Below are 14,610 nucleotides of genomic sequence, written 5' to 3' on the forward strand. Positions count from 1 at the left end.
TCTGCTCCTGGACTGTCACGTCCTGACCATGGTAAGCAGTTATTTTCTATGGTAGAGTAGGTCAGAGCGTGATGGGGGGTTTATTCTATGTCTTCTATTTCTATGCTCTTAGGTTCTAGTTTTTTGTATTTCTATGTTGGTTTGTTTGGGATGATCTCCAATTAGAGGCAGCTGGTCCTCGTTGTCGCTAATTGGAGATCATACTTAAGTAGATTATTTTTGAGTAGTGTTTGTTTCTCCTCTGCGTCACGGTTTGTTTTGTCTATTCAGTAATTTGATGTATTGCATAGTTTCACAGAGTAAATAAGATGTGGAACTACACACACGCTGCACCTTGGTCCTCTCCTTTTGACAGCCGTGACATGGAGGCTCCCCTCAAAAACAAAATTGCTCATGAAAAGTTGGGGAAACTGTAAAATACTGTAGTAGGATTTACAGAGGTTCCTAATAAAAAAGAAATCAAAGTAAAAAAAAACAAACAAAAGTGACAAATCTAAATGCAAATTGTCAAGCCATCCAAAAGGTTTTGCTCAATCGTCATTTTTGCACAGAACCATGCAAGGGACAGGGTTGGTTTCTCAGTTCGGTCGTTATCGTGTGCAGGTCGCCGTCTCCCAGAAAACTTCAAGACATGCCATTATTACTCAGAACTGATGCCAAAAACACACTCCGTTACATTTACCACATGAAATTGTGTTAAGATACCTTATTCTATCGATGTAGGCCCTACTGTAGGTGTGGTTGCAGATGAAGTGAGGGTGATCAGTTACACCTACTTGTTTAACCTACAGGTATTTACAGTACTTAAAGTCAAAATATTAGTTATCCCATTGATGACAAAAAATGGAGAGCGAAATCATAGCTGAAGATAGTATTTAATGACCAGACGTTCTCCTCTTTTTGGTACAACTGTCACCTGCAAAATAAACAACAACACATACAGAGAACATACCATCACCGAATGCCAGCCATTAAAATTGGTTTATTCCGCTACTACAAATGCATTCTGTGGCAGTGTACACATAACAATGGTATACATTACTTAGTTTTCATCCTGTTTTATCTAGTCTAAACACAATCAGATGCCAGCTTTGCCTGTTCTTTTAGATAGAAGTAAGAATGATTGTATTCAGATTATTTTCCTCACCAGATATTATCAGCATATTGATATGAATTTCCCTCTCTCTCTTTGAAAAATTGTGGCATTTTTGGCAAGGACTATTTTCAGAAAACGAGGACTCTATTTTGCTGTAACAGCTATTGGAATGATGTTTGGGCAGTTAACGTGTAGAAAAACCCTGGGGCATGTCATAAAGAAATATGTCTAGAACTGAAATTCTCTATCATAATGTGAAATACAGAGAGCAATACCCTCTCTATACATTACTTTTCTATTTATATTTCTGTAATATCCTGAAAGTTGCGCCCCGCTGCATCTGCCCCTTCGTTATTACATTTGTCCCATTTGTTCTGTGACATCCACAATGAGGTCATATTCACGGGACACCCACTCTTGCTGCTTCTAAACCCCATGGGGCAAAACGGACATCTGTCAGTAAATGAGGTATGGCTCTAATCTCTCTCTCTCGCTCTCTTTCTTTGCTTCCTCTCTGCCAGCTGAAGTACCTCTACTCTCTGGAGAGGACATTCAAGCACCTGTGATGTCTGTTTACTGGTGCTATACTAAGTATCATGCACTAAATGCAATCTGAAGAGGGACATGGGGGTTCCCCCATCTTTTGACCAAATTTTCCTACCATCAAAATGGTTGTTGGAACAAAAATATAGTAAAACATATAATTGGGTATGGAGCTTTAGTTTTTGGTGATGACAGATGAAGGAGTTAAATCTCAAACATATGAAGAGGTTAACGCTGGTATGCCTAGAACAGGTGAGAGCACAATCGAGTAACCCTCCAATCAACTCAAAGGTGTAAAAGCTGATTTTAAAGAGAGACTATAAGCAGTGGCGGACTTTCCAGGTGGACTGGTCCATTTTTAGCACAGTGGGCCTGTCCAACTTCGTTTTTTGTGCAAAATGACAATTATCTGGCTTATAATGGGGGCCTCAAGGGCCGTTGTGTTAGAAATGGCAGAGACGATTTCTGGTCCCAGTCCGCCCCTAACTATACAGTAATGGAGTGATATCCCTCAGTTGGAGTGGATGGTTAGTGTGTAGAGGGGCAGTGAAGAGTCATGCTTGATTAAGTCCCTTTCACAGCAAGCTGAACATGTTATTAAACCAAGAGCTCTCTCTCTGGACAGCCTGACCATTAGTGGATGCTTACAGGTAGACTTGGTCGACTGTTTGGTGGACGACAGACTACAACATGTCTAACTGACTTTGTGATAAGGTTTGTTCTCCTTACTAAAATCATATCGTAATGCAGTGTTTTCTTGATTGATAACGTTCACTTATTATTTTTTAAATGGGAGATCCATTACCCTTTTGAAGGAGGTCAAGGTAATAAGTAATTTGGACACCTTGTGGTACTGTGAACTAATTTACTGTCTCTAGCCATCCAAGTAGCTAAGTACTTTATTTGTATTCTTTCAGGATTTTTTTTTTGTTAAAGATTTTTCTTCACGCCAATTTCAAACAGGGAATGCATTTGTTATACTGTAACACATTACTGCAACTCTCTAGATTTTCAACTCTAGAAATCCTAGGTTCCCCCCCCAAAAAAAAGAAACCGAAGTAACAACAACAAAAGTAACATAAATCTAAATGCAAATCGTCAAGCCATCCAAAAGGTTTTGCTCCATCCTCATTTTTGCACAGAACCATGCAAGGGACAGGGTTGGTTTCTCAGTTCGGTCGGTATTGTGTGCCGGGCACCGTTTCACAGCAGACTTCAAGCCATGCCATTATCTGAATACCTGTGGAAGCTCTGATTTGTACACTCTTAGAAAAAAAATGTGCTATCTAGAACCTAAAAGGGTTCTTCGGCTGTCCCCATAGAAGAACCCTTTGATAAACCCTTTTTGGTTCCAGATAGAACCCTTTTGGGTTTTATGTAGAACCCTCTCCACAGAGGGTTCTACATGGAACCCAAAAGGGTTCTACCTGGGAGCAAAAAGGGTTATCCAATGGGGACAGCTGTAGAACCCTTTTGAAACCCTTTTTTGTAAGAGTATATGGAAAAGGTAGACTCCATTTCATAATTTTGTGTGAGTATGAGTGCGCAGCATCGAGCTGGAAGTGAACTCTCTCCCTCAAACACATTCTCTTTTTTTCTCTCTCTCACTCTCTCTCTTTCTGACCTATTCCGTTTTTAGTGGTTAGCATAAGTTTAAAAAAAAAAACGTTTTCCAAACATTAAGAGATATTGTGTAATGGAGGCAATGTTATGCATTACATTAAGACAATTTCTATGAGTTTTTGAAGAGGAATGTATCTGAAAAAGGAATGCAATGCTTGTATTCAGTGTTAACATCGTAAAAAACTTGCTCTGAAATTAGTAATTAAATAATCCTCTACTATTTGTACATTCAGGCACTGAAAAATCACATGTCAATATGTAACTAAAAAAGATAGTCGCTGTCAACTTTCCCTTGGTAAGAACAAGGAAACGGAAACTTCGAAATTGGCATTCGTGTACATTTTCCTACTCAGTAGTAATGTCATGTGCATTCCCCTTGCTCTCCTTTTGTGTGACCCCCCCACCCCCACCTTAAGTGCGATTCAACAATGAACTGACGTCAGAGCTTTCAGAGGCCCTCTTAAACCGTCACCTTGGCTTACGGGGAAAAACCATGACACCTGTCTTGTAAAAGGGAAGTCCACCAGTTTGACGTGTCCCTCCATGTGGACAAAGGTGTCATCTATCCTCCTCGGACCCCGTAGACTGATCTGACCAGGCCAGGCAAGTCCAGGCAGACCCTCCACGGACGGACAACCCCTATCCCCCATCCCCCACTCCTCACTGGGTTAAGGACGCTCCGGTGTGATAGCCAGCTCTCACCCCAGCAACCCTGAACTCAGTCAGTTTAACTATACAAGGGCTTTTACAAAAAAAGCTAACTTGAACAGCCATACAATGGCTAAAACATAAACCATATCTCTACTTGTCTCGGTTTAAGTCGTTTAGGTTGTTGTTTAGTAAATGTGTTAAAGTTTTTAATGGTTTGCATTGGAGCAGTTTCTAGTTCAGTCCCACGCTGGAAGTTCAGTCATAGCGGTGTTGGTTTTTGGATGTGACGTAGAGGGGGGCTTAGGGGGGTTAGGGGAATGTTATGGGTCGTCATCGGGGGTAGTGCGGTTTAGGGTCATTTTGGGCGGTTCCGAGGGCGGGGGCTAGCCGCTGTCAGAGGAGGTGTGCGGCGCCGTTGAGGGCGAGCGACGCCGGCGGGCGGTGGAGGTCCAGGAACGCTCCGAACGTTCTGAGCGCTCTGAGCCCAGCGAGGTGGGCCGGAAGCGGTGCAGGAAGCCGTCCAGGAATTCCTGCTGCTGCTGGTTTATGGCTTGGGAGATGAGGCAGGGCAGAGCCTGTAGGCTGCCCGTCACCGAGTCCAGCTTTTCCTCCAGCATGCCGATCCGCTTGTCCAGTTCCTCGCTACGCTCCTGCAGCTCCGACACCAGGTCATACATCACGTTCTGGGTCTGCAGGAGGAGGAGGAGAGAGACGAGGTGATGGATCTATTATGGTATATGCTAAGTGTATTTATTGTGTATATGAAATGTAGTCATTTGACACTTGCCATAAATTGCTCTCAAATCATGCATGTAAATTCTGTATGGTATCATTATCACTATATGGTGCATATTAGACTGGTAGCTTTGAACTCACATCAGTTGCAAATGACCCCTTAAGAGGTAATAATAATGAACAAATGAATGAATAAATAAATCATGCTAGAGTAAACAACTAACTGGAATCTGAATCTATGGATGTCAATATGAGAGTTGACAGGAAAGAGAACTATCTGGGTTAGAGGGGTAGCAACTAGGGAAAAAACTAATTGGTAGGGATCTTATCAATATCACCACAGCTTTTGAACACTCAATAAATTCAACTGTATTTTTTGTTTTTTTTTACACTGGAAGGTGATTATGTAACATTATTATACAGCATAACACAGCAATACAACTAAAGTAAAAATACAAAATAATGACAAACTTCAACAGAAATAATGTAGTTATGATTATTTATTTAATATTAGCAGCTGATTTTCCAGAGGGAAGCGAAAAACCAGAAACCCATTTAAGCCAATATGGATAAGATAAAAAATTATGTTGGATGCTAACCGCTGACAAACTCCACAGAAAAAGAGGCTGGGGTGACAATGCCGGTAGCTACCTAGGGACAACGGTAGACAGTGTCCTTCACCCCCGACTGTCGGCACTGTTTCCGCAGTTCTGTTAATGACGGTGAAGGCAGGTGTTCTGGCAAGCGTTAGAGAAGGACACTGGGTGCTAGCTAGCTAGTTAGCTAGCCAACTAGGACTCCGGTAGTCAGCAGGCGGGATGGGTAGCTAGCTAACACACCGGTAGACGGTGTACTTCGCCCCCGCCTGTTGCCCCACTGTGTGCTAGCTAGTTAGCTAGCTAGGAGGACTCTATTACACAGCAGGTGGGAGGTGGGGGCAACACCGGTAGCTAGTTAGGACACAGGTAGACAGTGTGCTTCGCCCCCGAATAAATCAGATACTACTTTTGTTTACCTTTTCTTTTGAGACACATTTTAAATCGCATAGACAATAAAGGGAAATCCAGAATATCAAAAGTGTCACACAAGGGGAATACCGCCCTGAATTGCGGGCGGTATTCACACACTATTGTCAAGACGTGCGCATTAATACACACACCACAGTCCCTGGCCATTGCAACTCAACGACGCTGTTTTAAGAGCCACCCAACACTGTGCGTGGGCTGGGACCTTCACTTCCCATGGCGGTGACGCGCTGATGCTACGAACCTGTCATGAACGCGTTATCTTGACACTATTTAAATGGACAGTCTGGTGATGACAGGAAGCTTTTGTTGTTGTTCATTCACTCATTACTGATTGAACGTTTATTTGTATTGCTTGGTTAAAAAAATAATAATTCTAAAACAGTTGATGTGTTGAAAACAGCCACATAGCTAACTAAGTTAACAAGCATGGCATTTTCTTTTGACTGCCCAAAGGTCATGCAAGCAAGCAATTACAGTATATTGGTGTTGTTTAACTTGGGTGCACCCGCACCCCCTGGCAAGTTTTTACATGGATGGCGACTTCAGGTTTTTGGGAATACATTGAAAAGTAACTTGACACTGTGTTAGTCAGTCAGCGCAAATTTGGATTATAATGACAATAAGAAAATTGCATTGACAGAGGAGGGAGTATTGATTAAAGGCATACGGTAAGGGCTGTAACGTTATCTAGCTACATTGCGAAGCAAGCCAGTAACGTTAGCTAACGTTAACAGCAGATGAGCAATACTCATTGCATGTATTATACATTAGCAACATGGCAGTTTCCCAAAGTTTAGTGTTGACTATGAACTTTACTTGGCTAGCTAGCTGTGCATTGTGGAAGAATGTGGGATATATTGTTGTGCCGGTGCATCGCTAATTGTCCATACAGCTAAAGTTACAGCCATGTTGGCTTGTAACTAGTTAGCTAACATTACTGGCTATTGGTAGTTGGTTAGCTAACTGGCAATGGCAGCTAACTAAATTGTGCTTATTTGTTTGTGCTGTGATTGCATGCAAGTGCCAAGGCCAACAGATGGCTTTAGCCATGTGAAAAACTTTCGATAGAAAAATATAGCTAGCTTCCTTTTCTTGTAGCTTTCCTCGCATCCGAATGGTGTTAGCTAGCTGCTAGCGCTGTTGCCTAAGTGCTTTGGTCCTATTTTAGAACTGAGATTTGGCTGAAAAGATGTTAGCATAGTCAGAAATGCTAGAAAACATAGAATTAATGGACATAAATGAGCATGTGAGAGCGATAAATTACACATTTAATAAAAACTAACGTATTCAGTGAAAGTCTAATGGTCACTTTATGGACGCTGTCGTTCAGGGCAAGAAATTGTCTTAAAAATACGGTATGTGGTTCTCGGACGGCTCATGACAAGAGTTGTGTTGTGGCCCTCCAGTCAAAATGATTTGTGAATTTTCATCGACTTTGGTGTCATATTGGCATAGATATTATGTTAGGGAGATTTGAATTTAACATTGCGCTTCAACCAATGCATATACTGTTAGGGGCTATCGCCCCCACAATAATACAGTTTGTGTTTTGGCAGTGTTCTACCACCTTATATTCCACCGGTCATAATAGCAGGACAATTCAGGATCAAGGATGTCTTGTCAGGATGTTGACTAATACCACAGGACTCTAGCCCCTCAATTAAGTTAACAAGAGAATGCATTTCTCTGGGCTAATTGGTCATTTTTCATCATCATATATCTGTCATTAGCTGAGTCATAAACTGAGGAGATAATCTACAAATGACTTCATGGACAAACAAAGCCCTGCTGGTTGTTCAACTGAACTGGCTACTAATGACTACTACCGAGAAGGTGAATAACGAACATAAAATAGCAGAGTTTAGGTGTTATTTACATGGCTATCCAATGCTCTATTCCCTAAGACAGGCTGCTTTAACCGCAGGTGAAGAGAGACCAGTGGGGGTCTGGCAGTGCAAACACACATTAAAGCACCAGCTTCTGAACATTTTAAAATAGAAACCTGGAGTGCAAATGCCACACACATCAATGCTGCGGCCGGCGTCCAGCTGCGAACCTTTGAAAAACCCTGCCGCATGGCCTTTATAAGCCAGGGCAGTGGCCTGGATCGGAGCCTGTATCTGGGTCTTCTTACCTTAGCCAGGTCCACTAGCGTGTTGGCCTGATCATTGAGTTTCCTCTGCTCCATCTTCACACTGCGCAGTCTGGGCAGAGGCAGGGGGGGGGGTGAAGAGGGTAGAGAGTGGGGATAGGGGGCAGAGTAGGTGGAGAGGGTAGAGAGTGGGGATAGGGGGCAGGGGAGGTGGAGAGGGTAGAGAGTGGGGATAGGGGGGCAGGGGAGGTGGAGAGGGTAGAGAGTGGGGATAGGGGGCAGAGTAGGTGGAGAGGGTAGAGAGTGGGGATAGGGGGCAGGGGAGGTGGAGAGGGTAGAGAGTGGGGATAGGGGGCAGGGGAGGTGGAGAGGGTAGAGAGTGGGGATAGGGGGGCAGGGGAGGTGGAGAGGGTAGAGAGTGGGGATAGGGGGCAGAGGCAGGGGGGGGGAAGAGGGTAGAGAGTGGGGATAGGGGCAGAGGCAGGGGGGCAAGAGGGTAGAGAGTGGGGATAGGGGGCAGAGGCAGGGGGGTGGTAGGTGGGTGGGTCATTAAGGTGGAGGGGGGAAGAGCAACACATGTTTGTCAGAAGAACTCTCTGGTAGGATGTTGAGGAGAGAGAGCAGCCTGCATGCATATACAAGCATTCCCAATCCTGATCATCGCCAAACCAATACATGCAAAAACGCAAATAAAATCTATGAGTCAAATAAAAGTCCAAACAAAATACCCCCCCCCCCCTAAAAAAATACAATAAATGTAAATATTATCAAAAATAGAGCCTTTCATAAAGGTGACATGCCTTTATGTGTGCTCCCAGCTGTCACACCCTTACAGCAGGCCGTCAGAGAAACGTCAGTCATTGGGTGAGCTTGCAGTGACTTGTGAGTGAAGTGCACTTATGGTGTGGAGGGTGTATGTGAGGGAAGGGCCATACTCTGTGAATGTGGCTTACAGTATCTATACCAGTGGCACTTTTCTATGACAATGGCCGATAAAAAAACACTGAAAAAAGTGATTACTTTAAATGACTGATTTATGATATTTATGTACTGTACTACACTTCCTAAACACCGCATCTGCATTCTTGATCTGGTCGCCCTTGGAAAAGTACTTATATCGGATTAGGTAAATAAAGGTTAAAGATTTTTTTTTTTATCACTTTCAATTAATATTTAAATACCTTGGGAGGATATTTGTGCATTGGTTTAAAGTAATGACGTCAGTGATGACATCACACCAGTCAATCAAATGGGTCAGAGCAGCTCACAGATCACTGCACCTGTACATAGCCCATCTGTAAATAGCCCATCCAACTACCTCATCCCCATACTGTATTTATTTATTTATTTTGCTCCTTTGCACCCCAGTATCTCTACTTGCACATTCATCTTCTGCACATCTATCACTCAAGCGTTTAATTGCTATATCGTTATTACCTCGCCACTATGGCCTATTTTATTGCCTTACCTCCCTTATCTCATTTGCACACACTGTATATATACTTTTTTTCCTACTGTATTATTGACTGCATGTTTGTTTATTCCATGTGTAACTCTGTGTTGTTACATGTGTCGAACTGCTTTGCTTTATCTTGTAAATGAGAACTTGTTCTCAACTAGCCTACCTGGTTAAATAAAGGTGAAATAAAAAAGAAATACAAATAAAAATGGATCGACATCCTGGTGACTTGATCAGGCAGAAAGTTCCCCAAAGTGCTAATTCTGAGGCAAGGACATTCGTTGATGTGCAATTGAGGAGATCACAGCAAAGGCTCTGTTTTCAGCTTCATCTAACTACGAGGTTACCAGCACGGCCCGTTCTTTCCTACCTAGCGTCTGTGAAGGAAAGGCATCTGAGTTGGGTACAAAAATGACTCTAAAACTGATTTCCAGGGTACTTCCTGCTAGGGTGAGTTAAGATACTAGGCCCCTGCAGTTGTGTTCTTTATTGTGAGTGTCTGATATGTCTGAGTGTTGATGGCAATAAAAAATAAAAATAACCTCAAAACAAAAACAGACTTCAAACCCTTGAGATAACTGTTAACCACAAAATCAGGAGCAAGGATGGGTCTGCCAATGCAGGTTAATATAGCCTACATATTGTATCTATATTAATCATGGTAACATCATAGATGGCGACTTCATTGATGAATGGACTCCGGCCTAGCCAACAAGCCCCAACAAGCTCATACTGCCAGATGCCTCTGACTTTCTTCAGACACCCCACTACCATGTCATCATCAGTGGTAATGTTGATGCTTTTTGTCATTCCATTCAGAGGATGGGGGTAAATGGAACATTAAAAGAAAACCAAAACAACCGGCATCCAGCATTTGAAGGTTCATGCATGTCAAAACGCAGACATGGAGAGAGAGGAATGTAGAGGAAACAGGAGGAGAAACATAGAAGACTCAACTTACTTCTGAGCTCTGCAGTGATAGAGCAAAACAAAGACAGAACACAGTACAAAGTTTTAAACCCCACAACATCCACGAAACAAGTGAACCATTACACTTCTCACTGTAAGCACAGGGTAAGGGTTGAGGAGGGGAAGGGCAGGGCAGGGGGACCATTACACTTCTCACTGTAAGCACAGGGTAAGGGTTGAGGAGGGGAAGGGCAGGGCAGGGGGACCATTACACTTCTCACTGTAAGCACAGGGTAAGGGTTGAGGAGGGGAAGGGCAGGGCAGGGGGACCATTACACTTCTCACTGTAAGCACAGGGTAAGGGTTGAGGAGGGGAAGGGCAGGGCAGGGGGACCATTACACTTCTCACTGTAAGCACAGGGTAAGGGTTGAGGAGGGGAAGGGCAGGGCAGGGGGACCATTACACTTCTCACTGTAAGCACAGGGTAAGGGTTGAGGAGGGGAAGGGCAGGGCAGGGGGACCATTACACTTCTCACTGTAAGCACAGGGTAAGGGTTGAGGAGGGGAAGGGCAGGGCAGGGGGACCATTACACTTCTCACTGTAAGCACAGGGTAAGGGTTGAGGAGGGGAAGGGCAGGGCAGGGGGACCATTACACTTCTCACTGTAAGCACAGGGTAAGGGTTGAGGAGGGAAGGGCAGGGCAGGGGGACCATTACACTTCTCACTGTAAGCACAGGGTAAGGGTTGAGGAGGGGAAGGGCAGGGCAGGGGAACCATTACACTTCTCACTGTAAGCACAGGGTAAGGGTTGAGGAGGGGAAGGGCAGGGCAGGGGGACCATTACACTTCTCACTGTAAGCACAGGGTAAGGGTTGAGGAGGGGAAGGGCAGGGCAGGGGGACCATTACACTTCTCACTGTAAGCACAGGGTAAGGGTTGAGGAGGGGAAGGGCAGGGCAGGGGGACCATTACACTTCTCACTGTAAGCACAGGGTAAGGGTTGAGGAGGGAAGGGCAGGGCAGGGGGACCATTACACTTCTCACTGTAAGCACAGGGTAAGGGTTGAGGAGGGAAGGGCAGGGCAGGGGGACCATTACACTTCTCACTGTAAGCACAGGGTAAGGGTTGAGGAGGGGAAGGGCAGGGCAGGGGGACCATTACACTTCTCACTGTAAGCACATGGTAAGGGTTGAGGAGGGGAAGGGCAGGGCAGGGGGACCATTACACTTCTCACTGTAAGCACAGGGTAAGGAATGAGGAGGGGAAGGGCAGGGCAGGGGGACCATTACACTTCTCACTGTAAGCACAGGGTAAGGATTGAGGAGGGGAAGGGCAGGGCAGGGGGAGGAGGACCATTACATTACAGGGTGTGTGTTTTAGGGTGTGCGTGTGTACATAGCATTTGTTAGGTGCGGTATCCAGTGTGTGTGTGTGTGTGTGTGTGTGTGTGTTTTAGTACACAACTAAATAACACATCTAGCTAACCGAACACACAGAATATCGTCACAGGAAATGGCTGAGAGTAGGAAAGGAAGGACATTATAACAAAGACCACCAGTGACACCGCTGAGTAAGAGTGTTGTTAAGAATACACAAGAGTGGAGTCTGCTGAGGGGAGGATGGCTCATAATAATGTCTGGAATGGGGTCAATGGAATGCTATCAAACACATCAATCACGTGGTTTCCGTGCGGTTGATACCCTTCCATTGACTCCATTCCAGACATTATTATGAGCCATCCTCCCCTCAGCAGCCTCCACTGATGCACATCTACACAAAAATACTGTTAGCAGTGCAACTAAAACCACTACTACTGTTACTAGCTCTACAACAAAGAGCAATAAAGACAATAACATGTATTTAACAACTTAACAACAGGTGGTAAAAACAACTATGTGTCCATGTAGGCTTCAGACAATGCTTACGATGGAGTCATGATCTTTGGGAAACAACACTTACTGATGGATGGCCTGTAGAAACTTGCGCTGGTGTTTCCGCACCTTGGCGTGATCAATCTTCTTGACCAACTTAGTGTGTTTGTAGATGAGCCATGTTTCCCTGAGTACATTGGCAGCTGTGTTCTTTACCTGCCGACCAATGAGGAAACGCATGTGAACCCTCGGGAAAGGCAGGGCGTCCCGAACAACTGCCTGTTCATAACATAATACTCTATGTGGATTTACTTTTAGGGAATTGAGAAAGGTAAACTGAATTGAGAAAGGTAAACTGAATTGAGAAAGGTAAACTGAATTGAGAAAGGTAAACTGAATTGAGAAAGGTAAACTTGTAGGGAATTGAGAATAGTAAACCGATGAAAAAAAACTTCTTACCAGGGACATGAATTTGTTTTACCCTGTTCCATCAGGAACCATAAACGACAGTTATTGTATTATTGTAATATAACCTCCCGTACAGTAAGGGATGTGACATTTACAGTAGTGCTCAGTGGTGGAAGATCAAAGATGCCACTAGAATGAGAGTGTGAGTGACTCACTCGTTTGCAGAGTTGTGTGTCCATCATGAAGTTGTGGACATGCTTCTCAGCCTTGGTCAACTCCAACTTCCTGGCTACCACGGCGACCACCAGCGCAGTGCAGCCAGCTCCCTATTGGTCAGAAACATAGTCAGGCCCAGAAATGAAATAATGTGAAGGGTGACTGTTGAGTTATTGTATTAATAGTGAGGTGACTGCTTGGAGGGAAACATTTCAAGATGTTGAGCTGCTCTAGAATAAAGCAACAAGTTGAAGAAATACATCATGTCAGATTTAAAACATGGCTGTTTCGTGGGAATAATATGTCTATTAGTCCTGCAATATTGCATGAAACACACACCAAAAAATGAATTTCCAATGACAAGTAACATACCATGATCCCTGTAAGCAGACATACGCCTTTCCCACAGTACGTGTTAGGTACCATGTCTCCGTAGCCAATGGAGAGGAAGGTAATAGAGATCAGCCACATGGCTCCCAGGAAGTTACTGGTCACTTCCTGTGTGTCATGATACCTAAAGTAAGGAAGAGAGAAACAGAGGAAGATACCCATCAGTGACATCCGATACTGTAAAGGAAACCTGAGCATGCTGGAGAGGTCGTGAACTAACAGAGGTGGTTGAAGAAGCAAGAAATGACATGTGCATAGTGTTTCACCTTTTGTCATGCCTGCACTACACATCTAAAAAGCAACCAATCCATGTTGGAAACAAAATGGTGAAACGTTATGAAGTTGTGCCGTCACATTCCAATATACTGTAGCTGTTCAGTCAATGCTCTGTGGTAAATTAAGATGCACATTCAATCATTCAATGAGTAGCCAAATTAAAATGATATGGAAGGGAAAACATAATTGATTTCAATAATCCTTTTAAAGAATCTAATTAAATGCTGATGGCGGTTTGAGAATTCTCCACAGCAAAACACTGAACATTTACTGTATGTATCAGTGTCTATTAAACAACTTGAGACGATGGATGATATCAATTGAGAAGCATTTAAAAATAGACATGAATCCAGACATACATCTGCTACTCATTAGCAGAGAAATTAAACTATTATGGCAGATGATTGGAATAAAGAAAGTGACATACATTAAGTTATGCAGCTATGCATTTAAGCGTTATGAGAACCGCAGGCAATTGATCTTTTAAGTTTGAGTCTTACAGGATTTGAATCCAAACTAACCACTGGAAATCTAAAATACTATAACCACTTTGATCAGCACTCATCCCCAACAAATTCTAAATCAATGCACCCAAATAATTTGCATTTGCTCTACAAGAGAGGAAAATATATTTGACCATCGACATCATTTTGTTTAAAGAAAGGAGAGTGTCAATTCTCATTTCTTACAACATAATGGGGGAAAAACTACTTTGGATCTGTAATGTGAAGAGTTTGAACTACCCCAAAAAAGGTTTGGTTATGAACATCATCCCTTCAAAATGTATCACTTCATTTCATCATTCTGTTTACTGAAAATGGCAGAAAACCATGCGATAGCCAATGCCCCTTAAAACACAACGTCTAAACGGGACCCTTGGGACGTCCCAACTGACTTCACCCCATTGAAGTTGACATTTAAAACGGTTAAGGTAAGGGTTAAGGTTAGGGTTAGGTAAGGGTTAAGGTTAGGGTTTAGGGTAGGGACATTCCAAGGATCCATGATAGCACTAACCCTAAAACCACAGCAGATAGATAAAAAAGACCACCACAAATGTCAACATTGATGATGACATTACCATCCCCTTTGCATTGTGGGATAAAGTCCCAAAATTAACCCATCCAGCCCAACCCTACCATTCTTTACATACTACATCCCTGATTGGCTAAGGTGCTGTCTAGGAGGAGTCATAATACTGAGGCTCATTGTTCAGCTGGATTACTAACAGCTCTCAAAAGTACACAGGATGACTATTAAGGATAAAGAGGATGACATTTCTGCTCCCAGAGATTTTCTTCGAAAGGGATCC

The 14,610-nt window shown here is 43.5% G+C and overlaps 1 protein-coding gene across 1 annotated transcript in view; it reads right to left on the minus strand.

Moving 5' to 3' along the window:
- Positions 1 to 856: 856 nt before the first annotated feature.
- Positions 857 to 14,610, minus strand: part of kcnn1a (potassium intermediate/small conductance calcium-activated channel, subfamily N, member 1a) — a 64,756-nt gene continuing 51,002 nt past the window's right edge. Inside the window, 5 exon segments of the mRNA XM_014190005.2 lie at positions 857 to 4,602; positions 7,811 to 7,880; positions 12,100 to 12,227; positions 12,635 to 12,745; positions 13,008 to 13,149. Coding sequence (XP_014045480.2) covers positions 4,297 to 4,602; positions 7,811 to 7,880; positions 12,100 to 12,227; positions 12,635 to 12,745; positions 13,008 to 13,149 — 757 coding nt within the window. The 3' untranslated portion in view covers positions 857 to 4,296.

This window comes from Salmo salar, chromosome ssa03 (genome assembly GCF_905237065.1).
Source record: "Salmo salar chromosome ssa03, Ssal_v3.1, whole genome shotgun sequence".
Taxonomy (NCBI): Eukaryota; Metazoa; Chordata; class Actinopteri; order Salmoniformes; family Salmonidae; genus Salmo; species Salmo salar.